Here is a 20,356-nt window from a genome sequence, read left to right on the forward strand (position 1 = left end):
ACTATTAAAAGTTTGCTTGTATCTCATGCACCATGATGTTGTACTCCCAGGGCATTTTACAGTGAGGTGACTTGAATCAGTTCAAGCTTTAATTCCAATTGTGAAGGCTCCAAACAGCCCTGCCTGTGGAGGAACACTAAATTATTGACACTGCCTTCAGGATATCTGCTTTAAACCATGCATGTGCAGAAATCCCAAAGTTGCTGTCAGTTTCACAATATAATTATGGTTAACACTGTACCTGTCATTGTAATTTCTGGCCAGTGACAGAAAATTGAGTAATGAATCCTGATTACCATCAAATGCTGTCACAGAGAGCTTGTCCATAACAATCAGTCCCACCTTCAACAGAGGTTGCTGAGAGAATGGGAGTTGTATGAGTACAGGACACTAAAAATCAGTAATGCTGTTAAACTGAATTTTTCCCCTTGGCATAGAGGTGATAGCATATTTGTCTTCTGTTACTGAAAGTATTATGTCATTTTTTCCTGCAGCAGGATGAATTTGCTTTACCTTTGGGAAGATGCCCGATCAGACAAGATAGTTTATGTGTTGAATCTGTTATCAAATTATGTTTTTGAGCAATAAAAATATAAATTGTAGCTTTCAAAGTTGCCTTCCAGGAGAAAGAATTAATGGCTCATGACAATGTGACCATGTGGGTTTCCTCTGGGTGTTCCAGTTTCCCCCCTTGTGCTAAAGGTGTGTGGGTCAGTACATTAAGTGGCCATTGTATATCACCCCTATATTGTAGGGATATGGTAAAAATCTGGGGGAGTTGATAGGAATGTGGGGAGAATCAGTGATGGGCAGAATGGCCTCCTCCTATAATCCTAAGGAAATATAGAAATATGCAAAGCCATGACATAGAACTTGCTGTAATTCCATCAGTTGGTATTAACTGGTTGGATTTAATATAACAGCAAGGGTGATGGGAGGGGGCAGTTGTGATGCTTAAGTGAATTAGTTGTACTTCTCTGAGACTGGATTTGAAGGGGGCAGAGAGAGTCCTGTCTCCGTGTCTTCACCAAAATAATCATACGTGCATGGGAGGGGTTCCACCATCACAGCCTCAAAACTCCCTGTTCACCGTTCATCTCTGATCACCTTCCATCCCCTATAACTCACCTGTAATACATTCTAAAGGAATAATGCATTGAAAGTAGAGAAAAAACGTGCAGGTTTGAGTTTGGAGGAGCAGGTTAACTAAAACCTGCTGTTTTAAACCTGATGAAATTGTTAAATGGTTTGTCTTTTCTTGCAGTATGGAGTGGAAAATGAAGAACTTACTCAACATCTCAGTGCAGCTAAAGATGCCCAACGACAGCTCACAGCCGAGGTAAGTTCTGGTCTGTCACTGGACCCTAACTCCATGAAGCAGTTTAATCATTGATGTACCTATGGTAAAAGAGTGGAGAATAGTTGGAGAGGTGGTAACCATCCAATTTAATGCTGGGAGCAGATCCGTGTAGTTTGGAGATGGCTTAACATGAGTGATGGTGACAGGTTATGTTCTCAGGGAGATGACAGGGATAAAGGTTAATCCATTGAGGACCAAGGTGAAAAATTACTCAGCTGTGAATCTTTGAAATCCTACAATAGAGATGCTCAGGGGCTCAATTTTTGGAATTGAGCAAAGGGGAATCCAGATGGGAAAATTGGCATTGAGGCCAAGGATACTGAGTGGGAAAGTAGATTTGAAGCTGCGGATATTTGTTGGGAAACTGCAATCAAAGGGCAACAATTGAGTTTGGTCTTGAGTATCAGAACTGCTCCAAGGGCCAAATGACCTTTTTCATCCACCTGGCTGGCAAAGTAAGAGTGCCCCCAAAACATGATATTGCTGAAGAGTTCTGTTTAATTCTTGAAGTGCATGATGGCCAAGCTATGAGTTTTTCCTGATGATGGTGTATCTTGAGGATATGTATGTTTTTGTCTGCAGCTGCGGGAGCTGGAGGATAAATATGCAGAATGTATGGAAATGCTGCATGAAGCACAAGAGGAAATCAAGAACCTGCGAAATAAAACCATGCCGAACAGCACACCGCGCCGCTACCACTCTCTTGGCCTCTTCCCTTTGGTAAAACAAACTATCACAAAGCTGCACCATATCCACCCACACAAACATGCTCTGTGTGTTAGTGGCACACCTGCAGGCTGGTTATTCACACATTTGTCTGATGCTCCCTTGTGCTGCCTTTGAGTGTCCTATCCAAAGTTTAGTCCAGCACTATGTAAAGAATTAAGAGTTTAAATCAACTTTGTGTTCAGGAGCCTCTAGGTAACACAAGTTTCTTAAATGGACACCGTCTTCAAACATGATGTAGCAAATTCCACAGTATTGTAACAACATCAGATGATTGAGGCAGGTCGGTGTGTGAGCAGGATCACATCTCTGGTATTTGGATTGTACTAATGTCGTGCAAAGTTTAGAATTGTTGAATCATTGAAAATTTACAACACGGAGAAGACAGCTATTCAACCTGTCAATATCTGTGTTGGTTGAAAAAGATCCAACTAACCTGATCTTCCCTTACAGCAGTGGATCAGCCTTGCAGGTCAGGGCACGTACACATCCCAGACCCTAACCAACCTCTTTGGGCTGGGAAGGGGGGGTGGGGGGTGGCAGGTGGTTGGTGCGATGAGTCAAGTTATCCTCATCTCCCCTCCAGTCCTTCTCCCAATTACTTTTAAACCTCCACCCCTGACTTTCACCCCTCTCTCAGAGAAAAAAATTCCCTCTGTCTTGGTTCCCCATCATATTATACATCTCAGTTAAGTCTCCCTTCAGCCTCCTGGTCTCAAGCCACAACCCCTATTCTATTCAATCTTATGTCTTTGTTTCAATTTTCCATTCCTATCAACATCTGTGCAGATCTCCTCTGCACCCTCTCCCGTGTAAACACAGCTCTCCTGTAAAGTAGTAACTAGAACTGTACAGAGCACTCAAGCTGCGGTTGAACCTGTGCTGTATACAGTTCCAGCATAACCTCCCTGCGCTTACATTCTATACTTGACCTAATGAAGGAACGATAGAATATAAAAGATAGAATATCTTCTTGTCCTCCTACCTTCAAAGATCAGTGGACATATACCTCGAAGTCACTTGGTTCCTCCACTCAATATTGTTTTATTGCACCTCTCAAAACTGCATCACCTCACACTTCTCCGGGTTATTTACCTTTCTCTGCCCAATTGACCAGACCATCTATATCTTCCCACAATCTAAAGCTCTCCCCCTCACTGTCAACCACAGCCAGTTTTGTATCATTTGCAAGCTCTTTTATTGTACCTCCTCCTGCATTTAGATCTACATCATTAATAAACATCGCAATAACTGACCCACTGTGTATGGAACCCGATGGAAATCCATTGGTAACAGTCATCAGTTATCAAAACACCCTTCAACCATTGCAACAAACTCCATGGTCCCTGCACTGCATCAGAATTCCCTGAACCTTAAGACTTGTAATAACATCCTTGCAGGGCCAGGAGCCTTTGTTCAAGGTGTCTGAGAGTGGGCCTCTAGGGAAAGAGATGAACTGGACTCCCCAGTTTTCATTGTCAGTTTCTGAAGAACGCAAAGGAAGTTAGCCCAGGAACCGCTGTTTGCCCAAGGTAAGTGGAACATTTGTAACTGGTGCTTGCTGGAAAGTGATATTTTTTTTCTTGTTTTGTTTTAACCAGGATTCTTTAGCAGCTGAAATTGAAGGGTCAATGCGTAAAGAGCTCCAGATGGATCTAACACCTGCCCAGGAACAGAAGTAGGTCCTGTAAATGCCAGGTCTAACTTGTATCATTGTCAAATGCTGGGTTTATTGTAAGCCACTCTTGTGAAATTTTTTTGTTTAATACTATTTCTTGGATTTGTTAGTGGTTGAGAGTGCTTTTATATGTTTGCTTAACACCTTAGATTTTTAAAACAATCCTTAAATAGGGAAGCTTGAATTAAAACATTCACTTAATATTTGAATTTAATACAAGGTTCCATTAAAACATCACCGTTAGTATGGCCAAAATGCCCAAGGAGCTTCACAGGGCTGTTATCAAACAAATGTTGATGCTGAGTGCAGAGGATTGGTCAGGGATTCCAGCAATGTCTAAAGGGAGAGGACTCCAGAGCTTGGGGTCTTGACAGCGGAAGGCAAGGATGCCATTTGTGGACCAGCTAACTCGAGGATGATCTGGAACCCAGAATTGGAGAACTGCTGATGTCTTAAGAGTTTGGGCCGATGTTGTCAAAATGTGTATTGAAATAATGCAAAACCCACCACTAACAATGTTAGACCAATGCTAATTTTCTTTACATTTCCATTTGATCAACCAAAATGAAGTTTTAAATGGAATATATTTTAAATATACTAAGAATCTGCCTGTTGTACCCCAGTAAGCCAAAAATGGTTCTGTGCATTGTCGAATTGTATTCAACTACAATATGATACAAGTTCTAAAATATATTACAGGGTATTTTAAAAAAGGAACTTTTCTCTTTGTGATGTTTTATAGTACTTCCTGATTGCACTTGTTCATGGAAAGCTCTGTACTCAGCCATGGTGTAACTGATAAACAGAATATTGAGGAGATCAGCAGTTTTTGTTGTATCATGGGCTGGATCCCCGATTACCCCCAAAGCTAAAACTCCACCCACCTGTTTTTCCTGTGCCACCAAACTGTGTTACGAACACTTCCAAATCTAAGTCCTGTGCACCATTACACTGGTTGCGTTTGAGGTTGGCTTCAGAATTGTTGCATTTGCATAGTGGATATCTGAGTATAAAAATGCCTGAAGATTCAAACCAAACCATTGTTCATCTCCAGAGCATAATTACAGCCATCACTTCCCCTTTCATGACATGAGCCAAGACATTTTGATATCAGACAAAAATGTTAACACAGGAAGACACATCACAGTAGATAATCAAACCCTTAACAAAGAGAGAGGTGTAAAGATGGAAGTAGAGAGTTTTTTGGTGAGTGTCAGACCAATGCATGTCTGCCAGTGCAGTGATTGTGTGGAGAGAGAGCAGTAGGCCAGATTCAGAATAGTGCAGAGATCTAGAAGGCTTGTAGGACAGGAGGAGGGTGCAGATTTGGAGGATAGAGGGGAGTGCAGGAGAGATACAAAAACAAGAATGCGGCATTATTGGAGCGAAAGCTCGGGTGATGGCAAACAGGTAGATAAAACTCAGCCTTCATTTTCTCTGCTACAAAACAGAATCTTTTGTGTGGCTAGAAGAGGAAATGCATTGAACACAGCCTGGAGCAGTTTCTAATATCAACAAAGCCATTTTGGTCTGTTTTTAGAAGCATTGTAAAAGAGTTCCAGATGTTGTTTGTCATTTTTAGTTAGAAATAAAAGTGTATATGGAAGAAAGATGAACTGTGTATGTGACTCTACTAACTTGGGTCACTAATTTTCATTAATACTAGCCAGGAGCTTTCTACAACTTGTCCAGTCTACATAATACACAGAGTGGGAAAGAATGGGGTTTGGTGCATTATTCAAGAATAAAAAGCTCAACTGAAATATTTAATGAAGTAGAATTTGATGTCTCTGACAGATCTGATTTGGTTGAGTTTCTTAAATCCCTTTACTATGTGATGAATAAAACTGTTGTTTAAACCAGTGAGAGTAATTAAAATATGTTAGGCTTTAAATATAACAGATGCATGGTTATGTTCTGGAAATATTGAAGTGAACTGCTTTTGATGTAATTGTTCATATTCATGACTTTAACGTTGTTACTGAAGTCTGTGTGTGAGGGGTGCAACTGTATTACTTTTATTATAATTTTTATGTCTGGCTTTGCATTTAAAAACTGTTTGTGCAGTTTCTGCCCCTTTTTATACTAAGAAACAAAATTAGAACCATAGAACAATACAGGCCCTTCGGCTCACCATGTTGTGCCGCCCTTCAAACCACACCTAAGACTATCTAACCCCTTCCTCCCACATATCCCTCTATCTTAAATTCCTCCATATGCTTATCTAACAATCTCTTGAACTTGACCAATGTATCAGCCTCCACCACCACCCCAGGCAGCGCATTCCATGCACCAACCACTCTCTGGGTGAAAAACATCCCTCTGACATCTCCCTTGAACTTCCCACCCATTACCTTAAAGCCATGTCCTCTTGTTTTGAGCATTGGTGCCCTGGGAAAGAGCCCTGTCCACTGTATCTATTCCTCTTAATATCTTGTATACCTCTATCATGTCTCCCCTCATCCTCCTTCTCTCCAATGAGTATAGCCCGACCTCCTTTAGTCTCTCCTCATAATCCATACTCTCTAATCCAGGCAGCATCTTGGTAAATCTCCTCTGCACCCTTTCCAACGCCTCCACATCCTTCCTATAATGAGGCGACCAGAACGGGACACAGTACTCCAAGTGTGGCCTAACCAGAGTTTTGTAAAGCTGCATCATTACTTTGCGGCTTTTAAACTCGATCCCACGACTTATGAAAGCTAACATCCCATAAGCTTTCTTAACTACCCTGTCTACGTGTGAGGCGACTTTCAGTGATCTGTGGATATGAACCCCCAGATCCCTCTGCTCCTCCACACTGCCCAGAATCCTGCCATTTACCTTGTATTCCGCCTTGGAGTTTGTCCTTTCAAAGTGGACTACCTCACACTTCTCTGGATTGAACTCCATCTGCCACCTGTCAGCCCAGCTCTGCATCCTATCAATATCCCTCCGTAAGCTCTCCACACTATCCACAACAGCACCGATCTTTGTGTCATCTGCAAACTTGCTAACCTACCCTTCCACCCCCTCATCTAAGTCATTAATAAATCATAAAGGATTAATATATAATGCTTTTGATGATCTTAGGACATTGCAAAGTACTGACTGAAGAGTTTAGGACTGGGAGAGTAGTTTGAGAATAAAGGGTTGGCCATTAGGACTGAGATGAGGATATTTTTTTTCGCAAAGAGGGTAGGGAATCTTTGGAATTCTCTGCCCCAGAGAACTGTGGAGGTTCAGCGATTGAACTCATTCAAATCAGAGATCACTAGATCTTGGGATATTTAATGGAATTGAGAGAGAGTGCAAGAAAATGGCCCAGTGTTAGAAGATCAGGTGTGATTCTGATGAATGTCAGAGTTGGTGCGTTAGGCAGAGTGGTGGCCTCCAGCTCTTGTGTTCCTAATGTACCCGGGTTCATGTAATGATATTATTGAAATATTGGAGTAAAATTATCTTGATGACTGGCCTATCTTGATGCAAATCTTGCCATTATATCCATCTGTTACCGGTATTTGAAAAAGTGAGATTCTTGACCCTTTCCTCCAGGCATCAGCAGAAGCGAGTGTTTGAGACTGTGCGCTCAGTGAACCAGGTTGTAAAGCAGAGGTCGCAAGGTCCATCGCCAATGAACATCCCAGGATCGAACCAGTCCTCAAGGATGAACTCTGGTTTCTCCAGCTGTGTCAGCACACCGCGGTCCAGCTACTATGGAGGTGACGTCACCAACATTGTCATTGACAACAAGACCAACAGCATCATTCTGGAAACTGAATCATCTGATATGGGGTAAGAGGGCACACTGGTGCAGCAGGTGGTGCTGCTGCCTCACAGCTCCAGCAACCCCGGTTCAATCCTGACCTTGGGTGATGTCTGTGTGGAATTTGCACTGTGACTGTGTGGGTTTCTTCTGGGTGTTCTAGTTCCCTTCCACTTCACACAGACGTGAGGGTTGATAAGTTAATTAGCTGCTGTAAATTACCTTTACTGCGTGGGTGGTGGGAGAATTAGATGGCAGTTGATGGAAGTGTGAAAGAGAATAGTTTACAAGGAACTGTGGGGGGATGGAACTGCAGGGAATTATCTGAGAGGCAAGAGGCCAACTGCTGTGCTGTAAGGTAATATATCCAACTGAGCTCTGACCTTGATGTTATCGTTTCTGTTCAAATCATTTTGAAGAAAGAACCAGATTACTATTTGTTCCAGAAGATATTTTTTCATTTATTCATTTACGGGATGCATGCAAGGTTGGCAGGTTTAAACCCCTGAAGGATGTTGAAGGATGATGTTTATTATGACAATCCAGCGGTTTCATGGCACCATTACTGATACCTCCCCAAAGATTCCATTGCACCACACTATGTTAATGCCACTGACAAATTGATGTTGCTTCTGAGAGTGAAACTTGATGACATTTCAGGTTTGTTCTGCATTAATAGGAGTCGCCCTGGCACCTCAAGCATTTCTGTGTCGGGCGCAAGGGCTGATGGCATTCCCTATAACATGCTCCTGATGGTTGCAGATCTTGGTTGTACTAGTGGTGCCTGTTGTTAGGCATCCAAGGACCACGCGGTTTTCCCAGTGCAGTGCCGGACTGGGATAGCTGCTGTTGAATGAATTCCATTGTTCCTTGGGATTCCTCCTGTCCGTACACAATCTGCATTTAGAAATGCTGCTTGAGGGTTAAATGGAGCCAGGACAAGCCCCTAATTCCCTCCAAAACAATGCTTTAGATAGATCTATTAGGCAGGTTGTGTTTTGCTTTTAGCATCTTATCCAAATGGTAGCCCCTCTGACAGTATAGAGTTCCAACAACGGGCCTGGTTCTTCCAGCAGATGCTGGCTTGGCTGCCTGCAGAAATACTGACTCTGGTGGTTTTGCTTTATTCTTCCATTTGCAGGGACAAGGATGGCCACAAGAAGCTGGGCCAGCCAGGAACGCCGGGCTCCAGGGATCTGCAAGCGGCTCTCCGGCGCCTGTCCCTCCGCAGGGAGAACTACCTGTGTGAAAGGAAGTTTTTTGAGGATGAACGCGAGAGGAAGTTGCAGGAGCTGGCAGAGAAGGGGGAACTGTCAGGTGGCTCTGCCACACCCACGGAAAGCATTATGTCCTTGGGCACCAACCTCTCTGGAATCTCCGATTTCACTGGCTTTTCAGGAATGTCCTTCTGCAGTCGCTCATACCTGCCAGAGAAACTACAAATTGTAAAGCCCTTGGAAGGTGATGCGAGGCAACGTCCTCTTTATGTCCTCGTCTTTGACTCTCTCTGGTCTCTCATGCACCATAAAAAGTCAGGAGCCCTATGCACCAAATATTCCTTCTATTTCAGAGATAGCCAGCCCCGGTGCTGGTTTGAGGTCCTCTGACATAAACCTGCCTTTGACTCTTCATGTTAAGTTGTATCATAGTGGGGCAGGGAATTAAAATTGTCATGTTAATAAAATTTTCATTTGCTACGCTGGTTAAAATACCAGTTGTGCTTCTTCTGGGCTCCTCACTAGTCTTGATTAACAAACTAACGTGTTCATAAATTTAGTCCTTGATGGGTGAAGTACGAAGGAATATTCTGCATCTCAGTCCATACCATTTTTTTCAATTTAATTTCCTTTTTGCATCTTACTAATTCAGTTTATTTAATTCAAAACTATCTTTAATATTATTAGAGAAACAACCTTGTTTAACTTGCTTCAACTTTTTCAACTACCTTTCATTTGTGAAACATGATATCCCTAATTCATCGTTCTTGTTTCAAATAAAGATTTCCTTTTCATTTCTGCTTCTGCTTTGGTTTCTATCTCAGATTTTCATTCTTCCTTTCCGTTTGTTTTGTCTTCTATCACTGGCTTCTGCTGCTTCTGGTTGTAAACTTTGAGTGAAGTTTTCATTCTTTATTAAAATTACATTGCAAAACCAAGATATGCAACTGAGGTTAGTGAGCTGGATAAATAATGAACTGCTCTGGCATGTCATAGAGTTGTAGAGTAATACAGCATGGAAACAGGCCCTTTGGCCCAACTGGTCCATGCTGACCAAGGTGCCCACCTAAGCTAGTCCCACTTGCCCATGTTTGACCCATACCCCTCCTAAACCTTTCCTATTTGTGTACTTATCCAAATGTCTTTTAAGTGTTGTTATTGTACCTGTCTCAACTACTTTCTCTGTCAGCTCATTCCATATAATCACCACCCACTGCGTGAAGAAGTTAGCCCTCAGGTCCCTTTTTAAATCTTTCCGTTCTCAAATGCCCCAGTGCTCATTTTGACGTTAACTTTTTGTTTAACTTGAACAGCCATGTTGGCAACTTTATTTCAGCACTTCCATAACATTGGACAGTTATCATGGGTTCCCAGGTGGCTGATGAGACCATTGTGGGACCTGTCACAACTGGGGTGAGAAATACTTGAAGTAGGTGGGTGGATTGTTTATGACGTGGTGCATTCCTTCTACTATTACACTGGGCTTCTGTGTCCTCCCAACACCTAGTTAGTGTAGTCCCAATCGTTTCTTCCACTTTGACCAATGAGTAGCTAGCGATTCCCAGGAGTTAGTGAATTTACTGCATTTTCTGAGGGGGCCTTTGAGAACATCTTTAAATAATTTCTTCTATCACTGGCATCTTTTCCTGTGGCAGTGCTCAGAATAGAGTGTCTGTTATAGGACATCCACTGTTTTTCTTGAGTGTCTGTGTGTGTGTGTGCGTGTGTGAGAGAGAGAGAGCAAGATTTCAGTATGGGTGCATTTAATTGGGCTTCCTGTAGCCGGGTTTTTTAATCATGCTGTTTAGTTTTTTTTTGTGCGGGGTTAGGATGGTGTTTCTCGGGAAGTAAGTCCACTTCTCCTGAAGTTAAGTTCTTCATCTAGATTTTCCTCATTATCAATGGGAATTGTAGGATTTTTGCCTTGGGTTAGAAGACCACATGTCCTTTAGTGATTCAGATCTGTGTAAATGGGATGCAAAGTTAGACTTGCTGAGAGCTGGATCAGTTTGTGAACTAATTATAGGAGCAACAAAAAAAAAGACCTCTGAAATAGAAACAGAAAATGTTGGAAATACTCAGCAGGTCAGGCAGCATCTGTGCAGAGAGAAACAGAGTCAGCATTTCAAGTCGTCATTTTCTCTTTTTACTTCAAATTCTCAGCATCCATTGTACTTCGTTTTGTAAGTGAGACCAGCTTTGCTTAGCTGAGTTGAATCTTGAGCAGTAGTTTTGCTATTGACACCACTTGTCATTTTGGTATGATGGTGAAAGTGGATGACAGATTTCCCCCGAGGTGTACTTTAATACCACCAGCTTGTGTTCATTTATTTAAAAGAAAACTAAGTAATTGTTTATGCAACCTATGTAATCTTGGATGACTGAATTTCCTTTGCAATGGAACATTTGAGCATGAATTCTGATAACTGGGAGCTAATTTGTAAATGGCAACAATTGGCAAAATACTATTTTCTATTAGATTCAGATTGGTTTATTGCCACAAACACCAGGATGCAATGAAATTCCTTGCATGAATCTCACAGAGTAAACATTGTACATGGTAATAATAATTACAACAATAAATATTGCGTCAAGCACCAAAGTAACAATGGTGCAAAGTATAGTAGTGATATTTTGATGGTTGGTGACTGCTTCTAGATTTCTGTTTATATAACGTTGTCTTTCTTTTGACAGTTGCAACATTCTTCAGGTACAATTACAATATAAGTCTCGTTGTTGCCCACTACTAATGTGTAAATTGGTTGAATTTTGTAAAGAGATTTTGGGAAGCTCCCATTGTCCTAAGTGCATTGCTTTGATATGCATCAACCCACGCCAGCATTAAAGCCAGGAGTCCTTTCCCTGTTTTATCCCAACTTGTCCCCGCTGTGCCATGGCAGAAATCAAAGTGCTACAATTTGTGTACCTTTATGAGCAAGGGGTTCCTACTCCCCATTGCTGGCCTGTGGCTTTCTGTGGAAATGTTGAGGCTCACATCCAAGAGTTGCCCATTTGAGTGAAACACCAGCATTTCTTTAGGGACTTGTGGGGAAGGACACTGCAATTAGAGTCACCATGATAAGAGTAGAAAAAGCTGGGCAATGGGGTAAGGAAGAGGGCAGATTAATATTCTTTTTGGATTTGTGCATTATGTGCCTGCTGTATCCGGAGATGGACAAATGCCTGAAACAGATTCTAATGGTAGGGTTTTAAGGGGTTGAAGACTTCTGTTTGCAAAGGAAAGTGTTACCTTAATTTGATTTACACATTTCTTTACATGTTTAATTGTTAACATTGAAATATAATCAATGGTTTGAACTAATTTTACTCTGAAAAGGGTAAATCTAAAATGTCATCTCGTCAAGGCATTTGACCAAAGAGGAATTGATGAGCATGTGTCAGTGAAAAATTAAAAATGGAATATGTAAATTACTGAACTGAAGTGAGTCTTGTCATCTCTAACATGTCACTTGAGACTGGCACCTTTATAGGTTGAAAATATTTGGATGGTGTACTATTTTAGGTTATGGAATTTCACTGCAAGGGTGGCACAGACTTAAGTGTTTGTTTTCTGTTCTGTTTTAGTGAAATGTAATGGGTTGGTTCAATCTGGAATGAACAGCTAGTGTCAAAAGAAGTGACTGTAGAACCACTGATTGTCACCAAAATCCATCTGGTTCACTGGTGTTATTTAGGGAAAGATTATTTGCCCAATCTTCCCTACATTTTAACCACAACCCACACAACATACTTAAATTTTAACTGCCTTCTGTAATGACCCATTGTAACTCAACCAGTACATCCAAAAATAAACAGCTCATTGGGAGCACTGCAACAACTCAAGGCAGCTCACCCCACCTTCTCGAGGACAACAAAGAATGGGTAATGCCCAGACTCTGAATGAAATGAAAACTGTGCTGTACTTGAGAATTAAGGTGTTTCAAGTACAATTAGTCTGAACGCATGATGTCACCATTGCATTGCTAACTATCACTGCCTTCAATTATTAATAGATTAATTATGCTATTGATTTGCAATTAATTTTTTAACAGCCACCTCCTATGACATTGTGTTTGATGTATTTATGTTAACAGGTTCAGCAACCTTGCACCATTGGCAGCAACTGGCCCAGCCAAACCTGGGTGGGATTTTGGACCCCCGGCCAGGTGTTGTCACCAAGGGCTTCAGACCACTGGAGCTGGACACTGAGCAAGTGTACCATTTGACAGACTATGAGGAAGACGAGCCAGGCACCCGTCCTTTCCGGGGTCTCGCTACCTCAACCCCGGTGCAGCACAGGGAGACCTCAGGTGAGAGGTCGAATGCAAAAGTGCCAGTATCACGCAGCGAGACGTTAGTGATGCAGTGTCAACCAAATGCAGCGGAGCCGCAGGAGTCAGCCGAAGGTGATGAGGCTTCTGGTGAGGCAGCATCTCCTGTCACGTGAGATTTCCATTTGACAGGACGCTAAATGTTTGGTTCACATTGAATTATATCTGATCCACTGTCATGTCTTGTTAAATGACCTGTTGTCAGACTTGTTTCTGATTTAAGCAGAAATGTTACCGAGAAACCATGTTTCAACTGGAAACCTCACCCCACCTTTCTTATTTAAAGTTCTCATTCGGGCCACTTCTGAAACACAAATTTATTTACCTTTCACCTTTATTTTCTGCCTCTACCTTTTTTAATCAGGTTAGTTTTTCACTATGGGGTGGGTTGGTATGTTGTTGGTTGTGTTTTCACTCACGGGTAGCTTCAGGCAGGAATGAGCAGTTGTGAATTGTGAGTTGGAAATGTGGTAAATTTGAATTAGAAGGTGTATCTGCTTGGAGACCAGATGGTGCTTGAAACTACTGAGGCAAGCTTGCATCTCCATGCTCACTGAAAAGAAAATGCCCTCTGATAACCTCAACGCATTGACTTTGAGTGGCTGCATTGCTCTATGGATTTAATGTCTCTCAGTGCATGCGATGGTTATTATTGGCATGTGACACTGCAGCTTTCCCAGTGGTGATCAGGGCATGACCCTGACACACTTCTTTCCCCACTCTATCCCTTGCACAGCTTGGGGATCTTCCCAATGCTGCTCTAAGGAAGATTAACATATCCAGGAATTATATCTGGGCTATATAATTCAGCCACACGCTGACTTGCATTACTCTGATCAGCAACTGTGGAATCAAGACCAGTGCTGGAGTTTGCCTTCAGACCAGGAAGGGGTGGTAAATTAATGGGTGAAAGAAGGCTGACAGGTTAAATTTCTCCTCTTGAAGAATAATTCCTCCCACTAACTCTGTCAGTAAAAGTGGACTCAATGGGGAGAATCTGTCAAAAATGTATGCATTTCAGTTCAACCTCCAGTTTTTCTTTAAAATATAAACTTAAGAGTTTCTATGCATTACAGTTTGTGTATTGTGAGTTAGTTTGGATTGTTGAGTCAGGGAGCACTGTTAATTTTTCCCAGTTTCAAGATGATTGCTTGTTTCTCATCTGTTGTAAAGCTTAATTACCTTGAACATTTTCTGATTTGCAGATTTCTTCAGTGTGTTTTTTCTTAAATGACACTGGATTCATTTTTTTTGTACTTGATGTATTTTCATTAAAATTACCTGTGGGATTTGGAAGCATTCGTGGTTGACAGGCTGGTTTGGCAAATGATAAACTATTTTTTGTAAAATATGTTTCTTAAAAGCTCTTTAGCCAGATTCAACCCTGTGGATGTTCAAACTATATTTGGAAGAAAGGCTTTTAAATAAATTGGCAAGACAAATCTGCAGTATTTAAAAGCAGATTAAAATGGAATGATTTCTAATTAAGGAATAGCTATCATTTCCCCTCCCTTGAAGTCCTTCAGTACCACAATTCAAAGGCATTTATCAAGAAAGTGAACTTCTCTACTTAAAAAACAGTTTGATTTGATCCTGTAAATGAGCAGAAACTCATAGCTATTATAATGTTATAACAAGTTCCAGTGTGGGTGAGGAACAGGAGAAGGCCATTCAGCCCCTAGAGTCTGTTCCACTATTTGGTGAGATGGTATCTGACCAATTCTGGTTAATTAAAACCCGCTAATCTCAGATTTAGATTTATAATTAACTGACATTAGTTGGCTTTTATGAAAGAGAGTTCTGAACCTCTACCACCCACTGTGTGTCAGAAGTTTCTGAACTACATTCCTGAGGGTCTGGCTCCAACACTTCGACTGCCTCTCTGGTCCCAGTCTTCCCATCCAGCAGAAACTGGTTCTCTCTGAACAGTTCATCTGAATACCATGAAAACCTAGATCAAATTAATCCTTAACATAAATTCCTAGCTTGTGTAATTTCTCTTTGCAATTAATGCATGGGTTCCAGGTATCATTCTGTACATGTACAGTCTCAGAGCAGTGTCCGATGTTCCAGGAGTGGGACCCAGAGCTGCTCCCAGTGCTCCAGGGTTGAGGCTGAGAGATGCTGTGGGGTTGGGCCACCCAGATCTGTGTGTTACTGGAGCTTACTCCCTGCGCCATTGCACTTCTAATCCTGTTGATATAAGAGCCAACATAGCATTAGTCTTTGGTTATTATTAATACCTGTCCACAACATTTCAATATCACTGTCCTTCCTTCCCCAATGTTTTTTCACCATCTTTCTGTGTTTTTCCATTTAATGCACACTCTCTTCCATCCCTTTTCACTGTCTGTCAACACTTGGGTGTGTGTTTTTGGGGAAGTTCTGTCTCTTCTGTGCTGGGACACTGGAGCTCTCTATAGTCTTGGCTTTTTTTCAGTATGCCTCTGAAGTAACCTGAGCACAAGGTCTATCAGATCCCAAGTGAACTAATGTAATCAGGGTATAATTTAATCAGCTACCGCCTGTTTCAAGTGCACCAATCGGTCTTTCCTGCTGTTTCATGCCTGTTTGACATGTTATAGAAACAAGATGAAATTTAAAATTGCTCCCCACCCTTTCCAACCTAAGCAGATCTTAGATCCTGCAGGAAAAACTATAAGGTTGAAAAAATCCAGTATTAACGTGGTATAAGAATTACCAGACATTTACACTTGGCACAGGAACTGTGACTGGAATTGGAAAGGGTCGGATAATCTGGTGTCACACTTTATCAATAATTGATTCTTGGCTTTTCCAAATTGCTGCAATTGCTGCTGATGTGTGTGTTTTTTGCTGTTCTTTTCTCTCTCTCCTTTTCCTTCAGTTCACTATCCCGGTAAATGTATGTCACACACCAGCTCCACCTTCACCTTCACCACCTGCCGCATCCTTCACCCCTCCGATGAACTCGCACAAGTCACTTCAAGGTAAGTGTGGGCTCGTTCTCGACATAGCAGCAGAGCGACGAGCCAGTGTCAGTCTTTTCCTTTCTCACTTCCCTTGGAGTGGAACAATTTAATTTTGCCATTTTGCAGTGACTTAGAGATGCCACAGCATTATAATTTCTTGTCTCCCTCGTGTAAGGTTGTTACCATTGGTCAAGTAAAAAAAATCAAGGAGCCAAGTAGGGCGGAATGAGGAACAATAAGGTGAATGTAAGAACGTAAGAAATAAAAGCAGGAGTAGGTAATTTGGCTCAGTAAGATCATGGCTGATTTTCGTTTTTTACCTCAGTGCCACTATCCAGATCTAACTTCATTACTCGTGATACCATTCATATCGAAAATCTGTCCATTTTGAATTCTGATTACTTCGGTGCAGATGAGTAAAACGTCATTAATTATTGTTGCTTCTAAGTCGTTTTGGTGCAAAAACAAGGGAGGAAGAGAACTTTCAAAACTTTTGTAAGGTTTTTTTTTGAAGGACTATATGGACATTTTAAGCCCAGAATTGAATTCTAAAGAACAGGCCCATTTATTATTGCTTCAGTCATCTGTAGTTAATACATTGCAAAGTTTACATTACGTTCAGAATCTCGGTTGAAAACCACGATGAAGATTTTTTTTTCAAATTGTACTTTTGATTTTGTTGTAGAACAAGATGGAAAAAAACCTGGCCCTTGCTTCAGATTAAATTTGTTTTTGTCTTTGACCACACAATGGATTGATGCAAAATGCAGTGAACAGCTCTTAATAGCAAATGGTTTCCCACAGGTCAGAGAATGTGGATGACGGAATTGCAGTTTGTCATCGTGCTTGAGGAATTTTAGGGCAAAGATTGACCAGTGGGGTGAGGTACCAGCCAGTGACCAAAGCTGGCCCGGTCGGACTAGATCAGTGGAATGCTGGAATGTGAATGGTTTAGCACACTTAACCAAATTGTGTTCAGCTACATCTCTAATCCTTTCCATCTAACAGTAGTTGCCTGCCGTTCAACATAGTTCTGTTTTATTGTCCGTTTGTGCATTTGGAGACAATGTCTGAAAATCATTGGCTGTAAGAAACTAGAAGAATTGGGCCATGAATCTCCTTCCATTGTGACCTGGAATGTTGCTCTCTGCTGAGCTAGTTTTACAAGTACCTGGTTAACAGAGTATCCAGGTGATGGATGTTGTCTGTTGTGGATAATTTGCAATTACTTGCAATAATCTGTTACTTGTGTGCTGTTTTCCACTAATTAATTAAACTAATTTTAATTAAGGTAAAACATAAGAAAGCAATGCCACAGGGAAAAGATCTTCACCTCATCCGGCCTGTTCTTGCACAGACTACAGACACCCAGTTGTGGATTCTACCATAGCTATTTAATATTCTGCAGAAAAACTCCATGGAAATATTCCCTAATCCTTGAAGCCAATGATGGTGCAGAACCCCAGAATACTCATTGCTCCTGATTTGTTAGCCCACAGTCTGATGGAACACCAATTAAACCCTGGAAGCATAAGACCCATGTGGATTGGTTGGTCGTCTTGCTCAGATTGATCTTTCTGATTGGAGACCAGAGACTGCAGATGTTGGAATCTGGAGCCAAAAAAAACAAGATGCTGGAGGAACTCAGCAGGTCAGGCAGCATCTGTGGAGGGAAATGGGCAGTTGATGTTTCGGGTCGCAACCTTTTATCTGGACTGCCTGACCTGCTGAGTTTCTCCAGCAGCTGGTTTTTCTGGTTGCCTGTTCACCCCCAACCAGATGCCAATCAAGTTCCGTTAATTGGCAAAGAATGGACTTGCCTTGCTGGGAATTTCTGTTTGTAGATGTAAAATTTCATGAAATTGATGTTTTAACATTTGGAAACAACAACAGTACCTTTCTAGAAAAGCATATAGTACTGTCATGGATTGTAGACCATGATTTGTCCTTGCCCAATGAATTTTCCCACCCAGTTCAACTTCCAAATGTAAATTTTGTTTTAAATTGATATTGACACTGGTAGATTTTTTTCCACGAGGTTGCTTGAATATGAACCAGCATTCATGAGAGGTTAGGAAATGTCTTCTCAGAAGATGGTGCAAGTTTAGAAGTCTTTCCCAGAGAAGCAGCAGATACAATTTCAAATATCAATCTAAGATAGGGAGGTATCCGCTTGACCAGAGGATTAAAGGACATTGTTCTAGAATAGAATTGGTTTTACCTTGCATACCTAACAAGGACTTTGTGACAAAGCCAGCATTTATTGCCTGTCAGTAACATTCTTCAGGAAGGTAGTTGTGAGCTGCCTTCTCATCAAGTGGCTTACTGGGTGATTTTAAGGTACAGCTAAGGGTCACATGGGCCAGACCATGTTATTGTCTCTGGAAGATATTCATGAATCAAGTGGGATTTTTTTTAATGGCACACAGCTGGTTTTGTGGTTACTAAACTGGTAAATTGGTTTATTATTGTCACATGCACTGAGGAACAATGAAAAACTCGTCTTGCATACCATTCATACAGATGAATTCATTACAACAGTGCATTGAGGTAATGCAAGGTAAAACAATAACAGACTGCAGAATAAGGTGTTACAGTCACAGGGAAAGTGCAGTGCAGGAAGACAATAAGGTGCAAGGTCATAACAAGGTAGATTTTGAGGTCAAGAATCCATCTGATCGTACTAGAGAACCGTTCAATAGTCTTATATCAGCGGGACAGAAACTGTCATTGAGCCTGGTGGTATGTACTTTAAAGTTTTTGTTTCTTCTGCTCGATGGGAGGTGGATGAAGAGAGAATGTCCCGGGTGGGTGGGGTCTTTGATTATGCTGGCTGCTTTATCGAGGCAGCGAGAAGTATAGACAGAGTCCATGGAGGAGAGGCTGGGTTTCCGTGATGTGCTGACCTGTGTCCACAACTCTCTGCAGTTTTCTCGTGGTCACGGGTAGAACATTTGGCATACCAAGCCCTGAAGCATCTGGATAAGATGCTTTCTATGGTGCATCGATTAAAAATTGGTGAGGGTCAAAGGGGATATGCCAAATTTCTTTATCCTCCTGAGGAAGTAGAGGTGATGGTGAGCTTTCTTGGCTGTGGCATCTGGATGGTTGGACTAGGACAGACTATTGGTGATGTTCACTCCTGGGAACTTGAAGCTCTCAACCCTCTCGACCTCAGCACCGTTGATGTAAACAGGAGCATGTGCACCGCCCCCCTTCCTGAAGTCCATGACCAGTTCTTTTGTTTTGCTGACATTGAGGGAAAGGTTGTTGTCATGACATCATATCACCAAGCTCCAACTACTGTTCCTGGTACAACCTTTTCTAAATTATTCCTCTTAAGAAACTGTATTTAAGTTTCCCCAGTTTCTAGGGTGGGATTTGAACTTCTGCCTCTGGATTATTAGTTCTATAATGCTTGATGCTAACACCAACAGCAAATTCCAAAAGTTCCATTCCTCTGCTCAGATACTTCATTGCTTTTGGATGAATTCGGAGTTCAAAAACCTTAAAAACTTGTGTTTATTTGTTCAATAAAAGATTTTTCTCATCACTAATAATGAAAAATTATATTGGAAGTGAAGAAATCAGATTTTCAATTTATTTTTGCTTTATTTTTTGGGGTTACAACTTAAGTTTTAATCATTCTTTCTCCTTGTGGTTTGCAGTAGCACAGTAAGCAAGTGGAAATAATTACTGTTGGAATATTCATAATTCTGACAGTATTGACAGTGAACTCAAGGTATCTTTTTTTTCATTTCAGTTTTATTTTCTTGTGCATTTTTTTAAAGAAATTTAAGTCCTGAATCATAGTTATCTTAATATTTTCTACTGTTCAGCCAGAAGGTCTTAATTAAAAGTTATTTAGCAACATACTTAATTCCTTTGGGATGGTACAGGTGTTCGTTAGATGTCAACCAGATTGCTGAATGTGGAGTCACAGGCAGTATAGGGCAGGGTAATAAGGTCAGCAGACTTCCTCCTCCTCTGAAGGACGTTAATAAACTAGATAGGGCTTTACAACAATTTGGTTGTTTCCTGATTGCAATTACTGAGACTAGCTTTTTATTCCTGATATATTTTGTTAACTGGTTGTACATTCCACAGTTGCAGTGGAGAGATTTGAATTCTTCTCTCTGGTTAATATTCCGGGGCCCCAGGGTTACTAGTCCAGTGACATAACCACTGTGTGGTATGATTTGTCCACCAGCTTAGAGCTAACAACAATAGAGGTTTATCTGTACCATGTATGCCTCAGATCCATGAACCCCATGCCACTTTATCTGGTAGTATTATTGGTAAGAGGCTAGTCGAAGTAATAAAATGAGGCTTGCTAAATTAGAATTTG

The 20,356-nt window shown here is 41.3% G+C and overlaps 1 protein-coding gene across 2 annotated transcripts in view; it reads left to right on the top strand.

Annotated features, from left to right (window-relative positions):
• trak1a (trafficking protein, kinesin binding 1a) overlaps positions 1 to 20,356 on the top strand; it is a 216,031-nt gene that overhangs the window by 192,040 nt on the left and 3,635 nt on the right. The window contains exons 10-16 of one of the 2 annotated variants that reach the window (XM_052015442.1): positions 1,265 to 1,339; positions 1,943 to 2,080; positions 3,688 to 3,764; positions 7,299 to 7,538; positions 8,651 to 8,970; positions 12,821 to 13,147; positions 15,924 to 16,026. In XM_052015442.1, coding sequence (XP_051871402.1) covers positions 1,265 to 1,339; positions 1,943 to 2,080; positions 3,688 to 3,764; positions 7,299 to 7,538; positions 8,651 to 8,970; positions 12,821 to 13,147; positions 15,924 to 16,026 — 1,280 coding nt within the window. The remainder of the gene's footprint in view (positions 1 to 1,264; positions 1,340 to 1,942; positions 2,081 to 3,687; positions 3,765 to 7,298; positions 7,539 to 8,650; positions 8,971 to 12,820; positions 13,148 to 15,923; positions 16,027 to 20,356) is intronic. The other variant, XM_052015443.1, reaches the window with a different exon arrangement.

This window comes from Pristis pectinata, chromosome 5 (assembly GCF_009764475.1).
Source record: "Pristis pectinata isolate sPriPec2 chromosome 5, sPriPec2.1.pri, whole genome shotgun sequence".
Taxonomy (NCBI): Eukaryota; Metazoa; Chordata; class Chondrichthyes; order Rhinopristiformes; family Pristidae; genus Pristis; species Pristis pectinata.